This window comes from Prionailurus viverrinus, chromosome D3 (genome assembly GCF_022837055.1).
Source record: "Prionailurus viverrinus isolate Anna chromosome D3, UM_Priviv_1.0, whole genome shotgun sequence".
Classification (NCBI taxonomy): Eukaryota; Metazoa; Chordata; class Mammalia; order Carnivora; family Felidae; genus Prionailurus; species Prionailurus viverrinus.
In genome coordinates this window covers 27,032,272-27,057,081 of record NC_062572.1, presented here as the reverse complement: position 1 = coordinate 27,057,081, position 24,810 = coordinate 27,032,272, and the positions used below count along the sequence as shown (strand labels likewise).

The 24,810-nt window shown below is 54.4% G+C and overlaps 1 protein-coding gene across 1 annotated transcript; it reads left to right on the top strand.

The window, feature by feature from the left end:
• Nucleotides 1-5,773: 5,773 nt before the first annotated feature.
• On the top strand, nucleotides 5,774-18,450 carry ASPHD2 (aspartate beta-hydroxylase domain containing 2). Its single transcript, XM_047828808.1, is given in 5 exon segments — nucleotides 5,774-5,896; nucleotides 9,617-9,904; nucleotides 9,907-10,723; nucleotides 15,683-15,796; nucleotides 16,573-18,450. Coding segments are annotated over 4 exon segments (1,113 nt in total). The 5' UTR covers nucleotides 5,774-5,896; nucleotides 9,617-9,832; the 3' UTR covers nucleotides 16,683-18,450.
• Nucleotides 18,451-24,810: the final 6,360 nt, after the last annotated feature.

Here is a 24,810-nt window from a genome sequence, read left to right as displayed (position 1 = left end):
TGCATTTTCCTCTTGAATGTTTGTCGCCTCCAATTTTGCACATGTCCCAATGTGCCTTCTTGTCCCACTCTGAAAACGTCTCTAGGGCAAAGGCTTTCAGACTTACCTGCCTGCCACCCACATGCACACATACAGTATAAGACACTGTCAGAAATACTCTCATAGGGGTGCCTGGCTGGCTCAGTTTGGTGAGGCATGTGATTCTTGTTCTCAGGGTCATGAGTTTGAGCCCCACACTGGGCACAGAGTTTACTTGGGAAAAAAAAAAACAACACATAAGAAATAAACTTAAGAGACACCTGGGTGGCTCAGTCAGTTAAGCATCTGACTCTTGATTTCAGCTCAGGTCATGATCTCACAATTCATGAGTTCAAGCCCTATGCTGGGCTCTGTGCTGACCGTGGAGGCTGCTTGGGATTCTCTCTCCCTCTCTCTCTCTCTCTGCTTCTCCCCAGCTCGTGCATGCACGCGTGTGCCCTCTCTCTCGCAAAAATAAACAAATTAACATTTTTTTAAATGAAACAAATTTTAAAAAAAAGAAATACTCTCATAATTTCTATTGTAATTCATTCTGTTTCATTGTCTTCAATCGCGGTCATGACTTACTTTATTCATTTTAGACCCGTCAGTGAGACCCCCCAGTCTGAAAACCCGTGCCCTAGAACCAATGCCAGGAAGCTGGATGGCAGGGACAAGTGTGTGTGCTCACCTGTTGTGCTCATTTATACTTTCCCAGTGTGCAAGAGCACCTGGTACTCCACAGTCTCTCTGACACTTGGCATCAGTTGGCGTTTTAACATTTGCCAGCATGATGAATGCAAGATGGCATCCCCCGGGACTTACTCTGTATTCCCCTGATGAACGGGCGTCACAGCACCTTGCCCTGGGTTTCTTGGCCATTTTGTTCCGTCTTGCACGCCTTGCCTGCTTGTACCTTTTGCTCAGTTTTTATTAGGTAGCTTCATTTGATCTTTAGCCTTCTTGCCCCTTTGCTTTTCTATACAAACTTGGTGACCAATGTATCTTGTTGCACTGAAAACACTGGGATTTTCATTAAAAATTGTTTCAATTTTAAAGATCACTAGGGGAATCTGTCACCTTTATGATGTTGTCTCTTCACATCCATGAATTTTGCATACGTTGTCATTATTCGCGATTTATTCTGGGCCCCTCAATATTTTTATTTCACTTTTTCCATCTTCCCCATTTTAGTTAAATTCTTTCCTGAGTTCTTTACAATTTTGTGGCTATTAGGAAGAGTTTTTTCTGCACCTCTTTCAAATGCCTCGTATTTCTTTTTCTTGCCTTATTGCCTTGGCAGAAAATCCAATACAGTGTTGGATAGGAGTGGCAAGAGTGAACATCCTTGTCTTGGGTCTGATCTTTGAGGGAAAGCATTTAATCTCTAACCGTCAATATAATATCGGTTGCAACTTTTTCATCAATGCTCTTTAAAAATATTTTTTTAATTTTTTAAGTCTATTTATTTATTTTGGGAGACAGCGAGGATGAGTGGGATAGGGTCAGAGAGAGGGAGAAAGAATCCCAAGCAGGATCCACACTGACACAGCACAGAGCCCGATGTGGGGCTCGAAGTCACAATCTGTGAGATCGTAACCTGAGCTGAAATGAAGAGTGGGATGCTTAGCCAACTGAGCTACCCAGGTGCTCCTCATAAATGGTCTTTATCAGACTGACAGAGTTCCCTTCTCTTCCTACTTTGCTGAGAGTCTTTCCTCACGAATGGATGTTGAATTTTGTCAAATGCTTTTTCTGCACCTATTTTGTAGTATTTTACTTTAATTTGTTAATCTGATGAATTGTATCAAAAGATTTTTCTGGTGTTGAGCACTTGTTCATTCCTGAAAAATAATTTTTAATGTAATCTTGAAATGTATTTTTAAAATCCATTTTTAAGACCACCAACAACATACTAATATTTCCTTTTTGAAAGCTAAAGTGTTTCTGTATAGTATTTGCAAACACACAGCATTTTCCTAGAGGATGCATGAAAAATTGGTTATAATGATTATCTCAAGGAAAGGGAACCGGGTGGTTGTGGGATAAGGGAGAGAGGTACTCCTAGTAACCTTTTATTTATTTATTTATTTATTTATTTATTTATTTATTTATTTATTTAATTTATTTATTTATCCTTTTTGCATTTTGTTCCAGGGGCATTTAGATCCTTTTGAATCAAATTACAACATTCCAGAAAATGCTGGAGTTCCTTGTGTCCTCTGTGCCTAATGCTTTTTCCATCTTGACCTCCTCCCGAAGTTACAACTCATGAATTTGGGGTGCTTCCTCTGCGGGATATTCTTCGCATTTGCCAACATTGTAATATTTTAAGTTTTAAAAAGGAGAACATACTAGTGTATTCCTCTAGTGCTTTTCTCCTGCTTTTGTATAAATATATGTATATTTATATAAAGTAGAGTGATGTTTTATGTTGTGTGTGTTATGTAGATGTAATCATACTGCAAGCATAATTCAGAATTTTTTTGCTCTATTATTTGTTGAGGAGCACTATATATATATATATGTATGTATATATGTATATATGTGTATATACATGTATATACACACATGTATATATATGTGTATATATGTATGTGTGTATATGTATATGTATATATGTGTACATATATTTTTTTAAGATTTTATTTTTTTTTAAGTTTTTTTTTCAACGTTTTTTATTTATTTTTGGGACAGAAAGAGACAGAGCATGAATGGGGGAGGGGCAGAGAGAGAGGGAGACACAGAATCTGAAGCAGGCTCCAGGCTCTGAGCTGTCAGCCCAGAGCCTGACACGGGGCTCGAACTCACGGACCGCGAGATCGTGACCTGGCTGAAGTCGGACGCCCAACCGACTGCGCCACCCAGGCGCCCCAAGATTTTATTTTTTTAAGGAATCTCTACACCCAACATGGGGCTCGAAACCACAGCCCCATAATCAAGAGTCACATGCTCTATGGGGTGCCTTCATGGCTCAGTTGGTGAAGCCACCAACTCGCTTTCCAAACAGGTCATGATCTCCCGGTTCATGAGTTCAAGCCCCGCATCAGGCTCCATGCTGGCAGTGTGTAGCCTGCTTAGGATTCTCTCCCCCCCCCCACCCCACTTGTGCTCTCTTGCTCTCTCTCAAAATAAATAAATAAACTTAAAAAAAAAAGTGCTCTACCGACAGAGCCAGCCAGGCACCCCAGGAGCTTTACGTTGTTACATATACATCTAAGCTCCTCCTTTTAAACAGTTGTACAGGATTATATAATAGAAAACCACCACTACTTTGTAATCTATTCTAGAGTCTCTCCAGGATGGATATAGAGCAGTGAAATTGTTGGTTTTTAAGGTATACACATTTCTTGTGTGTTTGTTTGCTTTTAACAAATACTACTCAATTTCTCTCTAAAGGGACTATATTCGTTTCTTTAATGCACCAAGCAAGCATTTTCTTGAGTGACCTCGAATGAGCAAGGCATGTTTTCTCTCTGGACCCCCAGTGACTCCATCCGCAGGAGGAGGGAGCTGGGTGGACTCCATGAGTGTATGAGATGGCATAATGATAGGTTGTGCAACCTCAGAGTGGGTCGGGAAGGACTGCCCTGAGGAGACAGCCGGAGGAGGAGGGCGCGGGCGGCAGCCAAGCTGGAGGCAGGCAATTTAGACTCACTTGGCCCTTATCGTGGCTCCTCCATTAGTGCAATGGCAATTTATGTGGAGTTCTCATCCAAAAGCCCCCCCCCCCTCCCCTGGAAGGCCTGAATACCGTTTTTCTCTGGGAGAACTCCCCTCCCCTCCCCACATCCCAGTATCTCCCACAGGCAGAAATGGCAAGCAGGGTTAGCAAAATGCATAAATGGTAACACTGCCATTGAACAAATAAATACTTTTAACAAATACGGAGCAATATAATTGCGCCGGTCACAGATAATTACAGGATTTATAGATGATATTAATTCGTAATGCACTACAGATGGTGTGATCCAGGAATGGAACACACATTTACAAGTCTATGAAGAATGCTTTTTCCTTTTCAACCCTGTCGGGGTGATGCTCTGACTCAATGTATAAGCACCTTTGGAGAAGTCGTCGTTTGAGCAACTTCCTGAAAGTGAGATGGACCAAATTCCCTCCCCCTTTCTCTTCCCTACCCAGGTTCAACTACTCTGAGGCTGGCAGTGAAAAGAGACATCTTGTTTAATGTTTCTAAATCGGATGACTGTGTTGATTACCCACACGTTGAACAAATCTGGATGTATTTTATGGTTTCCCAATGTATGCATTCTGGTTATTTTAGTAGAATAAGAGAAGGGGAAAAAGGTTCTTCCTCCTTTGGAGTAACGACAAGGGAAGAGATGACAGGGATGAAATGGATTCTAAGATGTGGTAGAAAAGGGTTCGGGGCCACAGCAGATGTGGATTCTGAGCCACAGTCGAGGTGGGCTCCGGGGAACAGACAAGATGGACTCTGGGACATGGGAGAGGTGAGTTGTCAGGTCAGGGACCAAGTGGGTTCCAGGACAAGGATGAGAGAGATATGTTCTGGGACAGGGATGAGGTGCATTCTGGAACATGGTGGGAGGTGGGTTGTTAGGTCAGGGATGAGAAGTGGGTTCCTGACGGGGACGAGGTGGATTCTGGGATGTGGTAACGGGAAGGTCTTAGGTCAGGGATCAGATGGGTTGTAGGACATGTGTGAGAGGGGGATTCTGGGACATGATTGAGGTGGGTTCTGGGACAAGTACAAAGTGGATGCTGGGACAGCCACCAGTAGATTCTGGGTCAGGACCCATGGACTGTGGGCCAGCCATCCCACTCCCGAGTTCCCAGAACCTACCCATGCATAGTCCCCCTGGAGCCCCGAACATGTCCCATGTCCCATGGCCGTTGTTAGCTCACCCTTCTCCCACAGGCCCGAGCTCAAACATCACTTCCTCAGGGAGTCCTCCGCGGCGACCCTCCCCGCCATCACGTTGCCCTTTTGCTTCACATGCTCATTCTCCCTGTACTTTCTCTTCTGCTACTCTGCGGGCCAGGTGATGGTGCATTTACACACCTGTGATTCCTTGGGTACCCTTGACTCCTGGCCAGACTGTGACTTCTCACGGGCAGGCGCCGCGTGTGCGCCCCCCCCTCCCCCCCCCCCCGCCCACGGAGCACAGGGCCAGGCACAGAGAGGCTGCCCAACAGTCGCTTGGAAGGAGTCTTCCATGACACTAGGGATCCTGTGTGATTTACGGTTTCTTTCAAAGTGCCTGAGCGGCCTTCTAAGTGCGCGGCGAATCAACAAATAAAGGAAAGAAGGGTGTCGGGCGAGAGGAAGTGAGGGAGGAAAGAAGAGGGAGGGAAAGTGAAAGAGACTGGAAGGAGGAAGTGTAGGAGGGGAAGCCGGGGCAGGGACGGAGCCCGGGGGAGGGGGAACAGATTGGGGCACAGAGGGAGAAACGCACAGCGAATGAATGAACGCCCGCCCGGCCGCGCGCACCACCCCCCCCGGCCCCGCAGGCCAGTGCGTCCTGCGCGCCCGGCCCCCGCAAAGCCGCGCGAGCAGCCCCGCGCGCAGCCAGCGCTCCCCGCGCCCGGGGGTCCGGGCTCCGCCCCGCCCGCCCCGCCCCCGCGCCGGCCCCGCCCCGCCCGCGCCCGCGCCCGCGCCCCCTCCCCGCGCCGGCCCGGCCGCGCACGGCATTGTGGGAGTTGTGGTCCGCGCGGCCCCGCGGAGCGCAGCGCGGCGTCGGCACCGGCGGGGGCACCGGCTCGCCTCCGGCTCGGGCTCCCGCGGCGTGGGCCGGGCGGTGGCCCCGCGGCGCGGGCAGGGGGCGTCTGCGCGTCCGCGCCCTCGGGCGACGGCGTCGCCCCGGCCCCAGCGTCCACCCCCGCCGCCCGCGCGCAGGTAAGCGGCGTCTCCGGGGGGCTGCGGGGAGGCGGGGGGACGGCGCGGCGCCCACCGCCCTCCCCCCGGGGAGAGGGGGAGGAGGCGGGGGACGGGCGGCTGCAGGCCCGCGGTCCCCACGCCCGGCGGCGGCGCGGCGGCTGGGATGCTAGCGGACGCCGGCGCCCTCCCGCGCCCCGCATCCCGGCCGGGCCGAGGGGCCCCGCCGCCCCGCGTTCGCTACGTGCTTAGCGCCGCCGCCGGGGCTGGCTGTGTTTGCGGCGTGCCGGGCATCACCTTCCTCGAAGCCCCTGCCCCGTAGCGGCGCCTTCCCCGGTGTTACCCGCGCCCCCCCCCCCCACAACCCTCCTCCTCGTGACCCTCCTCCCCGGTCTCTTTCCCAGCCTGCTCTCCCCCCTCCCCCCAGCCCTGAGCGTCACCCACTTCCCAGATTTCCCGCGGTGACCCTCCTCCCCTGTCCCATGAGCTATCACCATAAGCCACTTTCCCTAATCTTTAGTTGATTGCCCACTTTTCCAGTCAATAGTCACCTTTCCGTGGCCCCATCCCCCTCCTCCCCTGACCTCCTGGTGGTCACCATCTGTGTTAACCCATCCGCTGCTCCCCCGTTTGCCCCCACTCTCCAGAGTGGGTGGATGCTGAAAAAGGTGGCCCGGAAAGTGAGGAGGAGAGGTCTCCGGTTGCCCATGGGGAAGGGCTGGTCCTGGGCAGCTCAGTGGGTCCTGGGTGGAGAGAGAGTGACCTGCATGGCACACATTGCTTGGGGTTGCTTTCCTCCTTGGGGGGCTTCTGGGGTGGCCTGGCCACACCCTGGGAGTGACCAGAAAAGCCCTTTAGCACAGGGCAACCACTTAGGTTGTAAGGTAAACTGCGTTAGCCAGGTTAGAGCTGAGTCTGTCCCCCAGATGTTCATCATATCAGAAGTTATATTTCATTGGACTCGCTCACCAGCTGGCAATGAATTTGGACCCTGTTCCCCAGAGCTGACTGACCTTTAAGATCTGGAGTTCTTAAAGTGCAGGACTGCAGTACAGGTCCCCGTCCCTAATGAGGACAGACATGAAACAGATGTGTGAGGAAACTGAAAGTCACTGTGGTCGCTGAGCTGGGAACTGGGGAGGGGGAATCCGTGCCCTTCCCACTGGAGCCTTGGGGGTTGTTCCTGTGTCCTGTTGAGTGTCAAACGTTTGAACCAGTGCTTCATACGCTGTCAGTCACCCTGCAAATAAATGTAAGGTTGTTTTTTTTGGTTTTGTGTTTTTTTTTTTTGTTTTTTTTTTTTTGTTTTTTTTTTTTTTTAGTGTCACATTTCAGCGGTGAGCTTTTTAATCCATCTTTGGGCTCAGGGGCCTGCCAGCATAATTTGGCTAAAAGTAACTGGCAGCAGGTAAGACAAGTCCTAACTTCGGCTCTCAGTGCTGTCTATGAGGACAGAGTCCAAAGCGGGGTTCGGGGTATCTGGATCTTTTGCTGCCTTTTGTTTATAGCTCAGCCCAGGGAGCGCTCGTGGCTGATGTTGTGTAGAATGACGCTGGAGAGGGTAAGCGGCCCGTATGTCCAGTGGAGAGATCCCCTCATCACCCACCCTGTCTTCCAAGTCTTCGCTGTGCTTGGGTTAAGTGATTAGCAGGGCTGATGGGAACTGACACGTAACAGGTGTTCGTTAAATTATCACCATCTCACTTCTCATTTAAGAAAAGCCTCTTCTCCTGAGAGACTCAGTTTAAAAGTTCCAATTAGAGGTTTAGCTCAGTGAAGGGGGAAATCCTTTTAGTAAAAGTGCTGGTTTATCACGCAGATGACAGTTTCCTGCTGAATTGCAGGAACCCCGGGGTTCTGTTTGGGAGACAGGCTTGCAAACAAAACAGAGGAAAACCATCCAGATTTTCTTTCCCTTTTCCTTGAGAGGAAACGTGCCAGTTATGGCTGGGACAGAAGCAGGGGCACGGAGGGGTCTGTTTTCATCCCGTGGGGCCCAGACCTGGGAAGAAATTGAGAACGGGTGCCAAAGAAAATTGAGTTGCTAGCCTCCCCACTCTTGTATTTTTCCTAGAAACATACAAATGGCCCCGAATATTTGGCCCCGAATATTTAGCATGTGTGTTTTTTGACTTAGGAAACCTTATAGTCAAGTGATCCTTAATTCGACCTAGGCAGGGAAAGTGCAAGTAGGCAGTTAGTTAAATGAGCACCTGAGGTTTGTTCTTTTTCATTTTTAGTTTTGCAAGTCTGGGACCGGAAAAAAAAAAAAATCAGATGTGTGGCGGTGAGAATGTCCAGAATTGGCCTTCAGGGTTGCTAGTCCTGAGATACCTTTCCCCAGTGCCCCACCTTTGCCTTGCTAGCTGATCAGTATGGGGGTGCCACATGTGTAAGCAGTTGTCAGCACATAGTAAACGCCTGCCGTGACATCCTAAGTGCTTACAGCTGTCATCATCATTCATCATTCCGTCCAGGGGGATGAGCATGACCCGGTCTGAGTGATGAGGAACCTGAGCAGGAGGGCAAATGACCCGCCCAGGGTCCAACCCACCCCCAGTTTGGGTTCTTGGCCTCTCTGCCAACCTTGCAAGAATTTTCCAGCCAAATGCCATCCCCAGAGAAAGGGGAGGGCTTTTAGAGTTTTTAAGGAGTTGTTTTAGTTGCCTTCTATTCCCAAGAGAGAGAAGAGAGAAGGTAGAGCACAAAGCGATTTTTCTGAATTTATTCGGCCCCTGGCGCCGAGGGAATGTATTAGGCCTGGAGGAGCTCACAGACCTGGCTGTTCTTGGATTAGAAAAAAAGTAGCCTGGACAGAGGGTTTCAGCTGGGAGACACGGCTGGGGTTTGATAGACACGGGCAACCTGACTGCTGGGCTCTGATCATACTCTTGGGCTATTAGGATAATCAGGGTGCTAGGCACCGGCCCTTAACCATTGGTGGGATATGTGGCAAAGAGACCCGAGAGAGCTTCTGTTTCCTTCTCCCCCATCCCTTCTCTCATAACCTGTGGGTGAGACCAGCGAGGAGCCTCCCAAGCAGGTAGACAGAAACGCCCTGTGTCTGCCATGGGGATGGCGTCCTCTTCCAGCTCGGTGTAAGCCCAGCCCGTGTCCGAAGGGCAAGAGAGATTTAGAAAGAATGCCCGGATTTATGGCTCCTTTGCCATTTTTAAGGATTCTTTATTTATTTAAGTGATCTCTCCGCCCAACGTGGGGCTTGAACTCCCTGACCACAACATCAACAGTCACGTGCTCCACCAACTGAGCCAGCCGGGTGCCCCCTCTTTTGCCATTTTAAAGATGCTTTCGAACCCAGGCTGCTCTGTAAAGGTACAGAGACCAAAGGAAAACAAGCATTTATGACATAGCTCCTGTGAAAGAGCAGAGCAAAATGGATGGACCTGATGCTGAAGCCAGCGGTTGAGGTCCCTGTCCTGGCTGCGTGAACCTCTCTGGGCCTCAGCTTCCCCATCTCTAAAATGGAGCTAATCACACCCCCTAAGGATGACACAGAATAGGCCGGGCATCTGTACTTCTCAGACAGTACTAGATGCGGATTAAGTGCCACCAGCCCTTTGGGACCCGGGGGCTGTGATAAAGTGGGAGGGGACACACAAGATTGAGAAGTGTGCCCCCTGCCAGCGGGGACTTTACAGGATGCTCCGGGACTGTGCACTTCAGAGGATTTGCCCAGGTACAAAAAATTGACTCTGGTTTACTTTCCTTTTCCCATCTCAGGTTTGGACGTCCTAAAAAAAATCCTTTCACGGTGACTGACCCCACCTGCCAGGGTGACGTGAAGCGGCTCCTTCCAGCCTCCGTGCAGTGACTTTTGCCGGGAGTGGAGTGGCGAGCCCAGACGTCTGTCGATGCCGCCCTTGGCGGGCTCTGAGGAACAGTGGCCGCCATGCCTCCCCCCGCCCCAGCTGCCCCATCCCCCCCGCGCTAAGCTGCATGGTGTGGGTGCCCCCGGGACCCCCGAGGACTGACTGCCTGACCTTGCTTCACACCCCCACCAACAACCCGCCCCCCCCAAGATGTCTCTCGAGTGGCTGGTGGCCTGGAGCTGGTCGCTGGACGGCCTGCGAGACTGCATCGCCACGGGCATCCAGTCGGTGCGGGACTGCGACACCACCGCCGTGGTCACCGTGGCCTGCCTGCTGGTCCTGTTCGTGTGGTACTGCTACCACGTGGGCCGGGAGCAGCCCCGGCCCTACGTGTCCGTCAACTCCCTGATGCAGGGTGCGGACGCCAACGGGCTGCAGAACGGGTACGTGTACTGCCAGTCGCCCGAGTGCGTGCGCTGCGCCCACAACGAGGGCCTCAACCAGAAGCTCTACCACAATCTGCAGGAGTACGCCAAGCGGTACTCGTGGTCCGGCATGGGCCGCATCCACAAGGGCATCCGCGAGCAGGGCCGCTACCTCAACAGCCGGCCCTCCATCCAGAAGCCCGAGGTCTTCTTCCTGCCCGACCTCCCCACCACGCCATACTTCGCCCGGGACGCGCAGAAGCACGACGTGGAGCTGCTGGAACGGAACTTCCAGACCATCCTGTGCGAGTTTGAGACGCTCTACAAGGCTTTCTCAAACTGCAGCCTCCCGCAAGGATGGAAAATGAACAGCACCCCCAGCGGGGAGTGGGTCACCTTTTACTTGGTCAATCAGGGGGTTTGCGTTCCCAGGAACTGCAGGAAGTGCCCACGGACGTACCGCTTGCTCGGAAGCCTTCGGACCTGTATTGGGAACAATGTTTTTGGGAACGCGTGCATCTCCGTGCTGAGCCCCGGGACTGTGATAACGGAGCATTACGGACCCACCAACATACGCATCCGATGCCATTTAGGTATGTCGCAGGGACGGGGGTCTCCTGACTCACGGCGGCCCAGGTGGCGTGAGAAGCTCGGTAGCCAGAATTGTGCCTTTTCGCATTCTTCACTGTCCCATCAAAGATTGATGAGTTGCATGTAAACGTGTCTCACAGCACAGATTGAGCCGAGAAGGGGACTTGAGATCGGTATTACCCGACAGGTAATACAGAGAAAGCTCTGTCCGGGGGACGGAAGTGGTGATGGCAATGGTCTCCATCTGCGCTGTCCAAGTACAGAAGCCACTAGCAGCGGGTGACCGTTGAGGGCTGGAAATGTGGCCAGTGCAGGCGAGGAGCAGAATTTGTCACTTAATCTGAATTTAAATCGGCCCGCGTGGCTAGCGGCTACCGTATTGGACAGCGTATCTTTAGAGCCAAAGGCTGTCATAACAGTCGCTGAGGTTCATGATGACATCCGGGAGGCCGTGAACGATGCCTTAGCGCCTCCCGAATGGAGGGCGAAGTCACGCTTGGTGTTAACACTGATTTTGTTCCTCTTCTGGGGAAATCAGTAACTTGCGTGGCGGTGGTTTCGAGAACAAGGTCAGAGTCCGCGTGGCCGTGTGTTTGCATCCTGGCCCCACCGGCAGCTAGCTGTGTTACTTTGGACAAGTCACTTCACCTCTCTGGGCCTCAGTTTCCTCATTTAGAAAAGAGGAGGGGAAAAGATCGTCCCCTGCAGAGTTGCCTTGAGGGTCTGCTAAGTCATGTGGAGCGAGGACTCACCCTTTAGGGGGGTTTCACAACAACTCCTTGTTGTCACTTCCCCAGGATGCCCCGTTCCTGGCAAGTCTCTAATGGGACGGTTACCTGGGCGAAGGCACCACCAGTTAGCATCCCAGACTGGGGGGGCGCGCCCAGAGCCTGCGCAGGGTCCAGCTTCGGGAAGTCTGCGGCGCGGGCTGCCTTGGCTCCAGAATGGAGGAAGAGAGAGCACACGTGGGGGGTGGAGGTGGGGGGGGGGGGGCGACCTAGGCTGGAGCAGGGGGTTCATGAGTGTCCCGCAGAGGAAGCCCGGGGCTGCCCGGGGGCACCTGAGCCAGACGCCTGGCCCTCCAGCCCTGCTTCCCCCAGAGCCCTCTGCTTCCCCTGCCCCCGTGTGGGGATCCCAAGGAAGAGGTGACTTGGAGAGAGGGCTTTGCCACTTCAAAAAACAGCTAGATTCGAACAGTTGACTCCTTGAATATTTCAAGAGCAAAGGGCAGGGCCGAGGCGCGCCAGGAGGTGTCCTGGCTCCGTGGGCAGCTGTGGGACTCTCGGCAAGTAACTGAGTCCCTCCGTGCCTCAGTCTCCTCCTCCGTAAAATGGGGAGGCGGCACTTACCTCCCCAGGATCGTTGACCAGGTTAAATAGGCTCTTCTGCGGCTGCAGAAGAGGCAGCTCTACCTTTTGTGACGAAACACGTGTTGGGCAGTGTAAGAAAGGCTGCCTAAGACGTGGGGCCTCAGGAAACCGTGGGAAGTGATCAGGTTTTGGAAGCACGCACACTTGGACTCTGCTCTGTGGGCCCCACCTGCCAAGTGATCTTGGCCAGGACCCCGAAACTCCGAGCCTCCGTTTTCAAGGAGAAAACGGAGGTAAAAACACCTGCCTGGGGGCTCTCTGGGGGGTTAGAAGTGGCACGTGTGAGGTATTGGCAGGTGGAGGGCAGTCAGGTAAAGGACTGATCCAGGAGGTGAGGCGGTCACCTAAGCCATCTCAGTAAAGTCACTGTGCAAGACACCGGGGCACACTCGGGTCAGAGCTCACGGGGCCACCAGGGTGGAGTGGAGGAGCCACCCCACTTCCCCCGCACGTGGCTTGCTGTGGAGTCCACAGTCGGTCTGAGGTTAGACCGCTTGGGTGGGAGCAAACCGCGGAGGGCCCCCGTGCGGGGCTTCGGAATTGAGGCTGTGGGCCGTGGGGAGCGGTGCTGGCTTCTTGTTTGAAGGTTGCCTTTGTAGGTTTTTAAGGAGCTTCCGAGTGACACGTAGGGAGGAGCGTTTGTGGATTGATACAGAATCCAGGCAGGTGCGTTGAGTAGCAAGGGCCGGGGGCCACAATGCCTCTCGTGCGTCCGCGCAGTAGATGCGTGTGTATAAGCCGTGCCCACGCGGGCCCTCGTTAGGACCTGTCGTTCCCTCCTCAGCTCAGCTCGTTCTCGCCACCAGTAAAACTGGGCCGTGTCATGTTCCCTTGGACAGCCAGCAGCCTTGGAAGAGGTCCCGCTGGATTGTGGCTGCTCCCCCACGGCCGGGGCAGGCTCCGCGTCGGGTTTGCTCAGCATTTCCTTCTTTCCACTGTCATGCCCACGTTCACATCCACCCCGGAAGGAAACAGAGGTGTTAGGCTCACGTGACCTTGTCGGTGGCCAGAGAGGGAGTCCGGAGAACAGGGTCGGAAGCAGAGTGACGGGTACGTCCCTGGCAGTCACGCCTCTGCCAGCTTCCCTGGCTAAAGTGCAGGAAGCACCTGGAGTCCCTGAGCCGAGCTCCTGACTCGCCAACCTTTGTCCCCTTTCCTGCCTTCCGTCTGGGTCGGGTGAGGGGAGCTGTCCCCGCCGACAGCTGAAACCCCAGCCACTGCCCCGCCTTCGCCCAGTCTCTTCATTCGCCAAGGACGGTGTGGAGCCGCCTCCAGAGGTGGCGTCACTCCGTCTGGACCCAACGTAGAGCCCTGGGACAAGCTGTCACCGAGCGTGTCACACAGCACATAGCACAGGGCTGGGACGTCCCGACCGCACCGCCGCAGACCTCCAGTAAACACCGTCTGATGCCAACTAGGCAGATTTACCGGGGAGGCTGCTGTCCTTGCACATGGCCAACCCTCAGGAAAGGGCAGGTGAAAACGCACGAGGGTGTTCAGCCCATTCACACTAGCAAATAAGCAGTTAGCCTCTCGTCGCCTCCCGTGTGCACGCTGTTGGATCTCTCGGCCGGCCGGCTGGGTGGAACCAGCTGGTGTTCGCCTTGCCCACCTGTTCAGCATCCTCAAGTGGGGGCCGGTGGTGGACAGAGCCCTCTCTCTGCCCTTGACCTGCCTCGCTGACTGGCTGGGGACAAAGCAGCAAGCCCTGCGCCGGAGGATGTGGGGCCTGTGTCTGTCCCCGAGAGCCACCTGAACACTCTGTCTTGGGAGTATCAATCGTTTCTGCCAACCGAGCTGGTTTGTGGGCAGGAGGCAGGAATGGTGGGCCGCTGGAAGGCGGGGCCAGAGTGAAGGGGAGAAGCCGAAGAAAATGAGCAGGGGGCTGGCAAGCCAGCAAGCCAGGCCATTTTTCTCTTGTACTGTGGTGACTGCTGATGAATCATTCGGTGGCCCAGCAGAAGGAGGGCTGCTTTCCGAAGGCCTGGGGTGGACTGTCTCTGCAGAGAACGGCCAGTCCCCTCAGTGAGGGGCACCCGTGGAGAGACGTGGCTTGGAGGGCCCTCTCCATCTGGGCCCATCACAACCCTAACGCCCCCTCCCTAGCCATTAACAGTAGCGGGAGATGGGAGAGCCTGGTTCCGGAGTCCGTCACTCAATGAAGTGTCCCATCCGTAGTCAAAACGTAACTACAAGAAGGGTCCCTTTCATATCACAACTCCTGATGCCACAGAGTCCAGTGTTACAAGAGCCCGTTCTTCGGAGCCAGGAGGATCTGGATTGAAATCCCAGGTCCCGCAAGGACTGCGCTGCAACTTCCGGCAGGTCACTGACCTTCTCTGAACCTCGGTGGCTCCATCTGGAAAATGGGTGAGGTGATGTCTGTAAGTGCTGACTTAGCCCGGACCTGCACCCAGCTAGGCGTTATGTTCTTGGTCACGCGGCCCTGCAGGCAAGTGTGTTGACGTTCCCCTTCACAGATGACGAGGCCCTGGCTCAGAGAGGTTCAGTGACTTGCCCGAAGTCCTACAGCACATAGGGGTCAGAGCCAGTCATCTGGCCTCAGGTCCCATGTCCTTGTCACTCCCCCGTGCAGCCTCTTTGTGTGACTTCCTACTCTACCTGTGTTTCCAGCCATCCATTCCTGGTTCAAGGGGTGAGTTAAAATGCTCCGTTAGAGAGAACTCTGTTTCATGCTTGTCCTGAAGACTGAATTGGAGGGGGTGCCAATTAGTTCTGGGCCACGGCTGTCCCGGTAGTCACCGAAGACAGACCGGAGCACCACGATCTCACCCCCTCTGCCGGTTTCCTCCCAAATCATCCTTCTTGAGAGCCGTAGGGCCGGTGCCGCCTCTTGTGAATCGTAGATGGCTGCAGTGGTGCCTTCATTGACAGACGTCCGTGCACCGACAGGGGCCAAGTGTTTCCTGAGACCCTCGGATGTGAAAGTGCGCGCACAGCGGCATTTCAGCCAGGCCCCCTTTCTGGGGTTACGCACCGAGCTGGGCACTGGCCGCGTGCAGTTGGGCGCATATGTCCCCTTACGAAGGTGTGGGCCTCTTTCTTCTTGGAGCTCAGGCGTTTCCTTAGGGGCGACCTCCAGTTTCTCGGAGGGAGGCCGGAGGAACTGAGACAAAGAACGTGCTATCCTCAGGCCCCAAAGTGCATCTAAAGCTCGGAACCCAAAGAGGAGGACACTGTTTCAACTCTGCCAAAACAGCCCTAGAGACAGGGCTGTAGTAAACAGAGTTCCGGGACACGGCGGGCTATGAGCCTGGCCTCCTTCGATTAACGGGGGGTCCCACAGATGGGATTCGGGGGTCTCATGAGTGCGGTGAAGAGCCTTGACCGAGAATCCCCTGACCCCAGACCCATTAAGCCAGTGGAGGAATGCGTGCCTCCAGGGAGTGACGCTCAGGGTACGCAGCCTGTATTTGCCCAGTCGAAGTACCCCCTCCCCCCACGCCCCCAAAGAGGGCCCCGAGGGGTGAGGCAGAAGGCCCGGTGCTTTGGAATGGAGAGCTCATCCCAGAACAGGCCATCCCCGATCCCACCCGCCTTCATTGTCTCTTCTCTCCTTTTGCCCCAAAGGTCTCAAAACTCCCAGTGGCTGCGAGCTGGTGGTGGGGGGAGAGCCCCAGTGTTGGGCGGAAGGACGCTGCCTCCTCTTTGATGATTCTTTCCTGCACACTGCATTCCACGAGGGTGAGTGCCCGCGGTGGTGGTGGGGGTGGTTTTAGTTAGAGGCGCGTGTTTTTAGCACGGTTTTAGGTTTCCAGAAGAACTGAGCAGAAAGCGCACACCATCCCCACGCACGGTGTCCCCTCTTGTTACCCTCTTGCATTCGTGTGGCACGTGTGTCCTAACTGATGAGCCGATATTGACACATTATTATTATCTTTTTTAATGGATATTTTTGACAGAGCGAGCGAGCATGAGCGGGGGAGGGGCAGAGAGAGAGGGAGACACAGAATCCGAAGCAGGCTCCAGGCTCTGAGCTGTCAGCACAGAGCCTGATGCGGGGTTTGAACTCACAGACCTCGAGATCATGACCTGAGCCAACGTCGGAGGCTCAGCCGACTGAGCCTCCCAGGCGCCCTGACACATTGTTATTAATCAGACTCTCCAGTCTCTGTTAGAGTTCGCTCTTCCTGTCACACGTCCTGTGGGTTCTGCCAGATGTATGGTGACATGTATCCACCGTGACAGGGTCCCACAGAATAGCCTCGCTGCCCTAAAAGTCCTCTGTGCTCCACCTACCTCGTACTCACCCCTACCTCCCTGTGCCCGCTTCCCTTTATACGCTCTGCCCAGAGCCTTATGGAGCCATGCTAGAGTCCTTGTTGAGAAAGGAGGTGATCTTCCCGCCTATGCCAAGGGACAGGATGGGTCCCTGCCCGCAAGCTCACTGTGTGCGGTCCCGCACTGCGCGGCTCCGGGACAGTTCAGACCTCTCCTCTCTCGTGCCCTCCCCTCCCCAGGTTCGGCAGAGGATGGCCCGCGGGTGGTTTTCATGGTGGATTTGTGGCACCCCAACGTGGCAGCGGCCGAACGGCAGGCTCTGGATTTCATCTTTGCTCCAGGACGATGAGAACAGTCCCCGCGCTGGAGTCGGCGAGAGCGGCCGCGGGTCAGCCTGGGCAGGCTGGGGTCCGGTCCAGCCCCCAACCCGTGCTGGGATTCCATGCTCAGAAGCCTGCCTCGACGGAAAGTCCTTACTTGGGATTTTGAGATCACGTTGGGTCCCTCTTTCCTTTGATTATTGTAAATGGGAAACTTTTGGCTTGTATTTCCTTAGATTTGTTTTTTTTTTTTTTCCTTCCAGTCATTTGCTCCCGCGACTCCTTCCTGGCTAATAGCGCATTACTTTGCTCCGGGGCCGGAGGCTCAGTGCCCCTGTCCTTGCCGAAACAGCGTAAGCAAACGGTTATCTGTCTGAATGTAATAACATGAAACTTCTTGTGGTCATCTTAAGAGAAAAACAAAAACAAAACTCGACCAAAACACTGCACACCAGAGCGCTAGAGACCTTGGCCTCTGTTGCTGTCACGGCCACACAGGGGATCCTTTGGCCACGCCGCGCCGGCGGCCGGGAGAGCGTGTAGCCCCCACGCCCAGCCAGCTTCCCGGGCAGGGTGGACCCGGTCAGGGGCGGCGCGTGGCGGCCGGGCCCCAGCGGGACCCTGTCGCTGTTGCTCACCTCACTCCGAACCCTGTCAGGCCCCTGACGGCAGGGAGCGTCCGGCTGGTGGGACTGGCGGCTTTTCTGTAAACACGGCTTCCCCGCAGAGCTGGGGCTAGTGTCCCCGGCAGCCAAGTCGGGGCTCCCACGGATCAGCTGCGGGTCGTGTGATCCACTTACCTCACTGCCTACCGAAGCCCTACTGCCAAACCGGGCCTGGAAAATTCCCCGTGCAGCTGTTTCGAGTCCACGGTGACAAACGTCAAGACGTCAACCGGCCAGGTTGGCTGGTAGGAGCCGGGGGGTGTGCGGTGAGACCTCGCTCGTGCAAGTGACATTCCAGGAACCACCTTCCTCTGGCAAAACTGGAATCGTAGATCCGACCAAAAAGTGTCCGTTCTGCTTTGGAGTTCTGTTGCCTATGAGTGTTTCCATTTATCCGTCTGTACATAAATGTTCCAGCGCCAGACTCCAAGACGGTGGAGGCATCGGCCCCGTGTCCCTGTCACCGCACGGGTGCATGCCGAGCGACAGCGACCCAGACCAGTGTGTGTGTGTGTGTGAGAGAGAGGCCACCGGGAAGACCCACAAACCCGAAAGACCCACAGTCACGGTGCTGGCCTCTTGGTCGCCTGTGAAGGACATGGCCAGTTTGAGGCACTGATTCTAGAAACGTCCTCCTGTTAGCCGACGTGTGCAAGAGTAGCCTGCGCCCATACTCGAGACGCCTTTTTTGAACAGTGCGTTATGAGCAGTGTCCGATTTATAAAGCCGTGGGGCCGTGTGAAACATGCAGTTTGTCCCGCGGACAGAGCCAGGGCCGTGTCTGAACGGAAACCGGCAGCGCCTGCAAGGAACAGCCATCAGGAGGAACTGTGAACCAAAACGCAGTAGCCGTTACTGGCACGCGAGCGAAGAAAACCTGTCTCTATTTGGGTAAACTTTCTTTACAGACATTTTTCAGTGATCAGAACGCAGGACAGGGCAGACATTTCGAACACACCTGAAGTCTTTTTACTCATTAAGTATCTTGTTCCGGAATCACCGAGGTGCATGATTTCTATACATACTGACTGCTCTACGTTTACAAAGCCAACAGCCCACACAGGTACCCGGCTACCTGAACTCATGTCACATGGTTGGGGAACAGGAGATAAATAAAGGATCTTGCTGAAAACCAGAGTGAAGTGGTCAAGTCTGTTGGGGGGGTGGGCAGGTGAGGAAGAAGGGTTTGTAAGGAAGAGGAGGATGCACAGGGGAGGAAGCAGGTCCCTCAGTAGCTACATCTTGATTTTTTTTTTTTCCTTTTAAAGAGGGGTGGGTGACACGGGTGGCCTGGAGCCCCAAGAGCAACCCAGCTGCCTCGTGTCTTCCCAGCGCCGCAGTCCTGGCTGGGCTCCCTCAGCAGGCGGGAGGGAGGAGCACCACTCGCCCCGGGGCCGAGACATCTCTCACTCTCCTGAAGTGTGCATTGCCAACTAGGCAATTGCTAAAGTAATTTACACGCTACAGCTAAGGATGCTCAAGGTGAGAAGAGGGAGCCCGTGTGCCCGCCCAGCTTCGGATGAGAAGCCTGCATCGGCTTCAAGGCCAGACTGCACTAGGTCACGTACCGGGTCTCCCAGGCACCTGCTCATTATCCCCCAAAGTCACCCGGCTTGTCTGGGTTCTGGGTACAGTGACCACACTTGTAACATCGAATGCCCTACAGCATACGGTCTGGGAGGGGAAGGGGGATCCTAATCTGCCGGTCCTTGACTTTGGTGATGCGTGATACAGTCACTGGCTTTTGAGAAACACTGATGCCCCGCCCCCACCCCAAAGCCACTCATTTCTTTGTTCAAGGGGTGGGGCCCAGGTCTCAGTGTTTGTTTTAACTCACTTCCTGCCCTGATTCTTTTTAAAATTTTTTTTTCAATGTTTATTTATTTTTGGGACAGAGAGAGACAGAGCATGAATGGGGGAGGGGCAGAGAGAGAGGGAGACACAGAATCGGAAACAGGCTCCAGGCTCCGAGCCATCAGCCCAGAGCCTGACGCAGGGCTCGAACTCACGGACTGCGAGATCGTGACCCAGCTGAAGTCGGACACTTAACCAACTGCGCCACCCAGGCGCCCCTTCCTGCCCTGATTCTAACGTGTAGTTGGGGCCGAGAGACCCACTCAAGAATGGCAAGGCAAAGCTTTGAAGCCAGCCAGCTCTAGGTGAAAGTCTGGACTGTGCCCCTGTGTAACACTGGGCAGGCTACTTAACCTGGGTCTCTAACAGATGGCCCCTATTTATTTTCATTTTTTATTTGAATTTTTTTTTTTTTATTTTGAGAGAGCAGGCAGGGCAGGGGCAGAGAGAGAATCCCAAGCAGGTTCCTGTCACTGCAGAGCCCAATGCAGGATTTGAACTCAAGAACCGCGAGATCATGACCTGAGTGGAAATCGAGAGTCAGACACTTAACCAACTGAGCCACCCAGGCGCCCCAGATGGCCGCTATTTTTAAGACTCTCTTCCAGCAGTACCTTGTTGAGCCTCTTGTAAGATGTAACACCCCCATTCTCAGCTCTTGGGTTTCTAGGATCCGACCAGCCCCAGCTGTAGGACTGGGCTCACCATCCACACCCGGCCAGTCAGAGCCTTCCAAACCCCTGGCACTCAGGCGCTGGGTGAGTTGTGGTTGCTGTCCTTTGCCACCAGGAAGTCCTGATCCACTCTGTGAGGTTCACCGGTCAGACGGGCCTAATGCCTACTTTCATAGGCATAAAGTGAGGTTCGAATAAGATAATACTGTCAAGTTCTGGGTGGATGGGAAGGGCTCCGTTCGCATTTTTTAAATGGAAATATGAGAAGCGAAAGCTGAGCACAAAATGCTGTTTGTGAGGACCATCGGGCGCTGCTGCTCGCAACCTCCCCCTATGATTTACCTCCCAGCTAAATCTTGCAAACCAGATGTAAACACAGGGAACGGGACAGAATAAGGCCACATATTTTCGAGCTGCTGACAGATGGCAGTGAAAATACTCAAGCAGATTGGAGCATTACGTGGCAGGAGGCAACACACACAGAGACTGATTTACTTTCTGCCTCCTTCCCAGGCACCCGCCTTGGTCCTGACTTCTGATCGCCTCCCCTTCCCCCTGTCTCCCTGCTTCTGATGCGTTAGCCACCCCGGATCCGAGGGGAGAGTCCGTTTCTTCCTTGGGCACAGAGAGCACCGTGCACTCTTAAGAGATTCCTTTGCATGTGTTACCATCCCACGAGTACTGGGGGCCAACACTGGGGTAAAGCCGAGACATTTGTGTGCATTTAACACAGAAGATGTGGGCTCAGAGCAGCAGTTGCCGGGAACAAGGTCATGTGGCCAGCTGGAAGAGGAGCTGGAATTAGAAGAAAGGTACCAAACGCACGGTCTGGCAGCCTTTGGAACCCCACCCATACCTTCAGGTCTCATCTTCATCGCTGGCACGGGGTCCAGCTGGAGATGCCATTTGCCCTCTTGGGACACTCACCGAACCCCCCACTTTCTGAGGGTCCCCACAATATGCCACCCCTTTACATAATTACCCTTTCCGCTCCATTCCCAAGAAGAAGACACTGAGATTCCGGGAAATAAAGTAACTTGGCCCCATTTCCACAGCAGTAAAATTAAAGGGGTGTGATCTGAGCTCTGGGCCCTGTCACCAAAGCCCGCGTCCCTCCACTGCGGCAGGAACCCCTATGGGCTGGTTGGAGCAAAGGATATATGCAGTGCCTTGTCACCAGCGTGTGGGAGGTTGGGGCTGGCTTGTCTCCTCCTCCCTCCGGCCACGGGGCCTTGTGGGGTCTAGTGTTCAGGTCCCCCGGCCCTCCCCTGGGAGTGCGTGGCCCAGCTGAGCGGGAAAGCAGGGCTGAGAACAGCACCAGCTCTCTGCTCAGACCCAAGGGCACACGGGCAGCCAGCTTCTTGGCTCTAACAGGATCCAGAAGCTCCGTGCATTTCATTCCCAGGAGAAAGACAGCTGATTTCAGGTTCTGACATTTAAAGTAAACAGAGGGGAAATGTCCTTTTTTTTTTCGTTAGCCTTGAAGCCCTCGGAACCTTCCCCTTCAGCTTCCCAGATTCAACAAACGCACTGAAAAAAGATCCAGAGTCTCTTTTTTCCCTCCTCGGCCTCGTCGACAAGTGTCGGCTGTACACGTGTCCTCCCCAGTGTCCTCGCAGGGGCCCCAGGGGACTTGCCCCTCCCGTTGTCCTGCTTCTCATCCATTCAGGAGCCGATGGACCCACTCCCCTTTGCCCCAGGATGTTTGCATGGGGGCAATGCTGGCAGGGCGGCGGGGCGCGTTAGTCTCCTGTGGCCGCCGTGACCAGCTGCCACGAAAACAACAGAACTGCATTCTCACGCACTTCTGGGGGCCCACGTCCACAATCCGTTTCACTGGGCCCAAATCAGCGTGTCACCAGAGTGGCCCCCCTTCCGGAGGCTCTAGGGCACAAGCCGTCCCTCACCTCTCCGGGCATCCAGCGGCCCCCGGCGTTCCTTGACTTGTGACTGTGGCGCTCCAGTCTCTGCCTCCACGTCTCCCCCTCTCGGTGTGGATCGTCTTCCTCTGCCTGTCAGATGAGGACGCTTGTGGTAGCACTGAGATAATCCAGAACGTTCTCTGCATCTCCAGATTCTTAATCACACCAGCAGAGCAGTTATCGTACGAGGTAACGCAGGTGCCAGGGATGAGCACACGGTACCTTTGGGGGCCACCATTCGCACAGCACAGAGCACGTCACACCCCCTTGCTGCGGGGTGTGCGGTGTCAGAGGGGGTGCGAAGGGCTTGTCAGCCGCCGAAAGGACCGCCATGGGGTTGGCACTCGAGAGACCCCGGAGCCAGTCACTGCAGCCAGGCCTCCTGTGCTACCACTGTCAAGGTGACGGGAGCCAGTGATCCTAGATGCTTCCCTCCAGCAGGGAGCCAGTTTGATTAGGCTCAGGCGCCCCCCTAGGGACTGGAAGTCCTTTCCCAGCAGGAATCTGGTTGTCCCTATTAATCACTCCAGGGGAACTTGATCCTTAAGGTTCATGAGCTGTAAATGCTGGGCAGCAGATGCAGACTGACCCCAAACAGACCCTTTCACTCCCTGCTCATCCTGTGTTCCCCGCTCGCATAAGGCTGTCGTCCAGGATGACTGGGGCATTCAGGTGTCATTTGTAAACCAAGGCAGGACAGGATCTGTCCTGCAGATGCCACCAGGGAGCACCTCCCTGGGGGCACGGGGCCCGCTCCGACAGAAGGGCCCCTGCTCTGGGGAGCCTCGAGTCTAGAGGCTAATTTTGAGGGTAGGGGCCCCGGGCTGTCATTAAGTGATGTCCTCATAGCCACCGGAAGCTCTGCAGTATCACACAGGAAGACGAGGGGTTAAGCGTTCCTCTTCTAGCAGCCTTGGGGCCACAGTCACGATCAAGGCTGCTGCTGAGGTCCCTGAGCCAGGCTCCACTGCAGAAAGTAAACGGGACCACAGAAGCAAAGGGAAGGGGTGTACAACGTTTACGGACTTCACCTTTTCTGGATTAATCCCGGGTGGATGAGACTCGGTGGCGGGGGGTGGGGGGGTGGTCCTTTTCCATACACAATGGGTACGTATTGGACAGTCCCATCTTGGTGGAGACTGGAAGAAGGTTCTCAGCACAAATTACTTTATAAAGCTGTCTTCTTCGGTCTGGTGCTGGGGGTCGGGGTGCCGGGGGCACTGGCTGAGGGCAAGTTGGAGCCAGAGGACCGTGTGCCAAAGCAGCTGCAGCTGGGAGCCCAGAGGGCTGGGCCAGGGTGACGGTGAGCCGCTCAAGGCGTCAGCAGTGGGAGGCCACCCTCCAGACTGACCCCAGCTCCTGGACAAGAAAAAAGGTGAGGGGCTGACCCTCACCCCCTCCTCTTGCCTCCTGCCAACTCCCCCTTCTCAGCTCCAAGGCACGCATTTTAGGACCAAGAAATGATCATCCATTTCTCCATCTTGCTTCCTCCATCGTGCTACCCATGCTCCAGCTGCAGCTGATGGGTTTCCTCAAACTGCAGGGGAAAGCCTCACTGGTGCCCACACACCTCCATCACAGGCCTCCCAGAAAAGCGGGACAGGTGGGGCCAGGAAGGCTGGGGGCTTGGGGCCATTTGGGTGGACATTCACTTTCAGAAGAGGGTAGCCCGCATGGGGGCACCTGGGTGGCTGGAGTAAGAAGAGGGGCCAGGGCAGGGCCCAGAGGAGAGGAAGCGGGGACCCAGCTGACTATCAGTGTCAGGCTCTGGGAGCCGTAGGGAGAAAGCTGAGGGAGTGATCACAGTAAGTTCCTCAGTTGTCCAGCCCAGCTCTCCAAGGTGGGAAAGGGGGTACCCAGCGTCTGAGAAACTGCAGCTTTGTCTAGCATCAGGCTAAAAAACAGTGCCGAAGCAGTACGGAACCTAGTTTGGTGGATGGGGTATTGGCATAAAAGTTGTCTTAATCATCTACCACCGTGTAACAAATGACCCCCAAACGGTGGCTCGGGACCACATACGTTTATTAGGTCACATGGTTTCGGAACGCTGGGAATCCGGAAGCAGCTTAGCTTGCTGGTTCTGGTTCAATTTCTCCAGAGGCTGCACTCATCTGAAGGCTTGACCGGGGCTGAAGCAAGACGGCTCCCTCACATGGCCATGGGCAGGAGACCCTCACCACGAGGGCTCCTCCGTGGGCTGCTCGAACGTCAGCTTGCCCCAAATGAGGTGACCCGTGAGACGGAAGCTGCCGTGCGTTGTGTAACCTGCTCCCAGAAGTCATACTGTCGTCGTTACCATGTTCTATTCATTAGAAACGAATCACTAAGTACAGCCCACGCTCAGGGGAGGAGGAGCAGATCCCTCATTTGTAGCAAAGCATCTGTGGATGTGTTTTGAAATGACCATTGCGTGTGGCTGTCCATGTAACTGTTAAGACTTAATTTGGGGGGGGAAGGAATAAAGGGGGAGCATCTGGCTGCTGCCTCGAGCGTGGATTCTCAGAAACAGAGACATTTTGTATTAAGAGTGGTTTTTTTTTGAGGCTCAATGGCAGCCCTGAGAATGTAGAAGGAGAGAGAGGTTCCTGAAAGCAAACCCAGCAAGATTCAGGTCTGCAGATGGCATGACATCTAGGAAAGCCAAGCAACTTGCTCGTGAAACAGATCCGGTCTGGAAGAGTCCTTGAACTCGGGCAGTTAGCTGAGCTGTGAGGAAGCAGAGGACCATGGGTTCCGGGCTCCAAATTCTGTCCCCGTTTCAATACGTGACAGGTTGTGATGCTCCTGAGCTCAGAGCTGGGGCCCTCGGAATTCTGGTGTCCCAGCGAGCAAGAGGCAAAGCACGGCTATTTGAAAACACCCCACAGCAGGAAAGGACTGTGTGGTGTGTCCATCAGTCATGGGAAGGTTCCTTGGCAGGCTGGCACAGAGGCTCATAGTGAATTTCTTCTTGGAAAATTTAGCGGAGCAGTAGGACAGTACATGTCTGCCCTAGCTTGGGGAATGGTCCTCCTCCATCTGGGAACAGGACCCTTGTAGGCG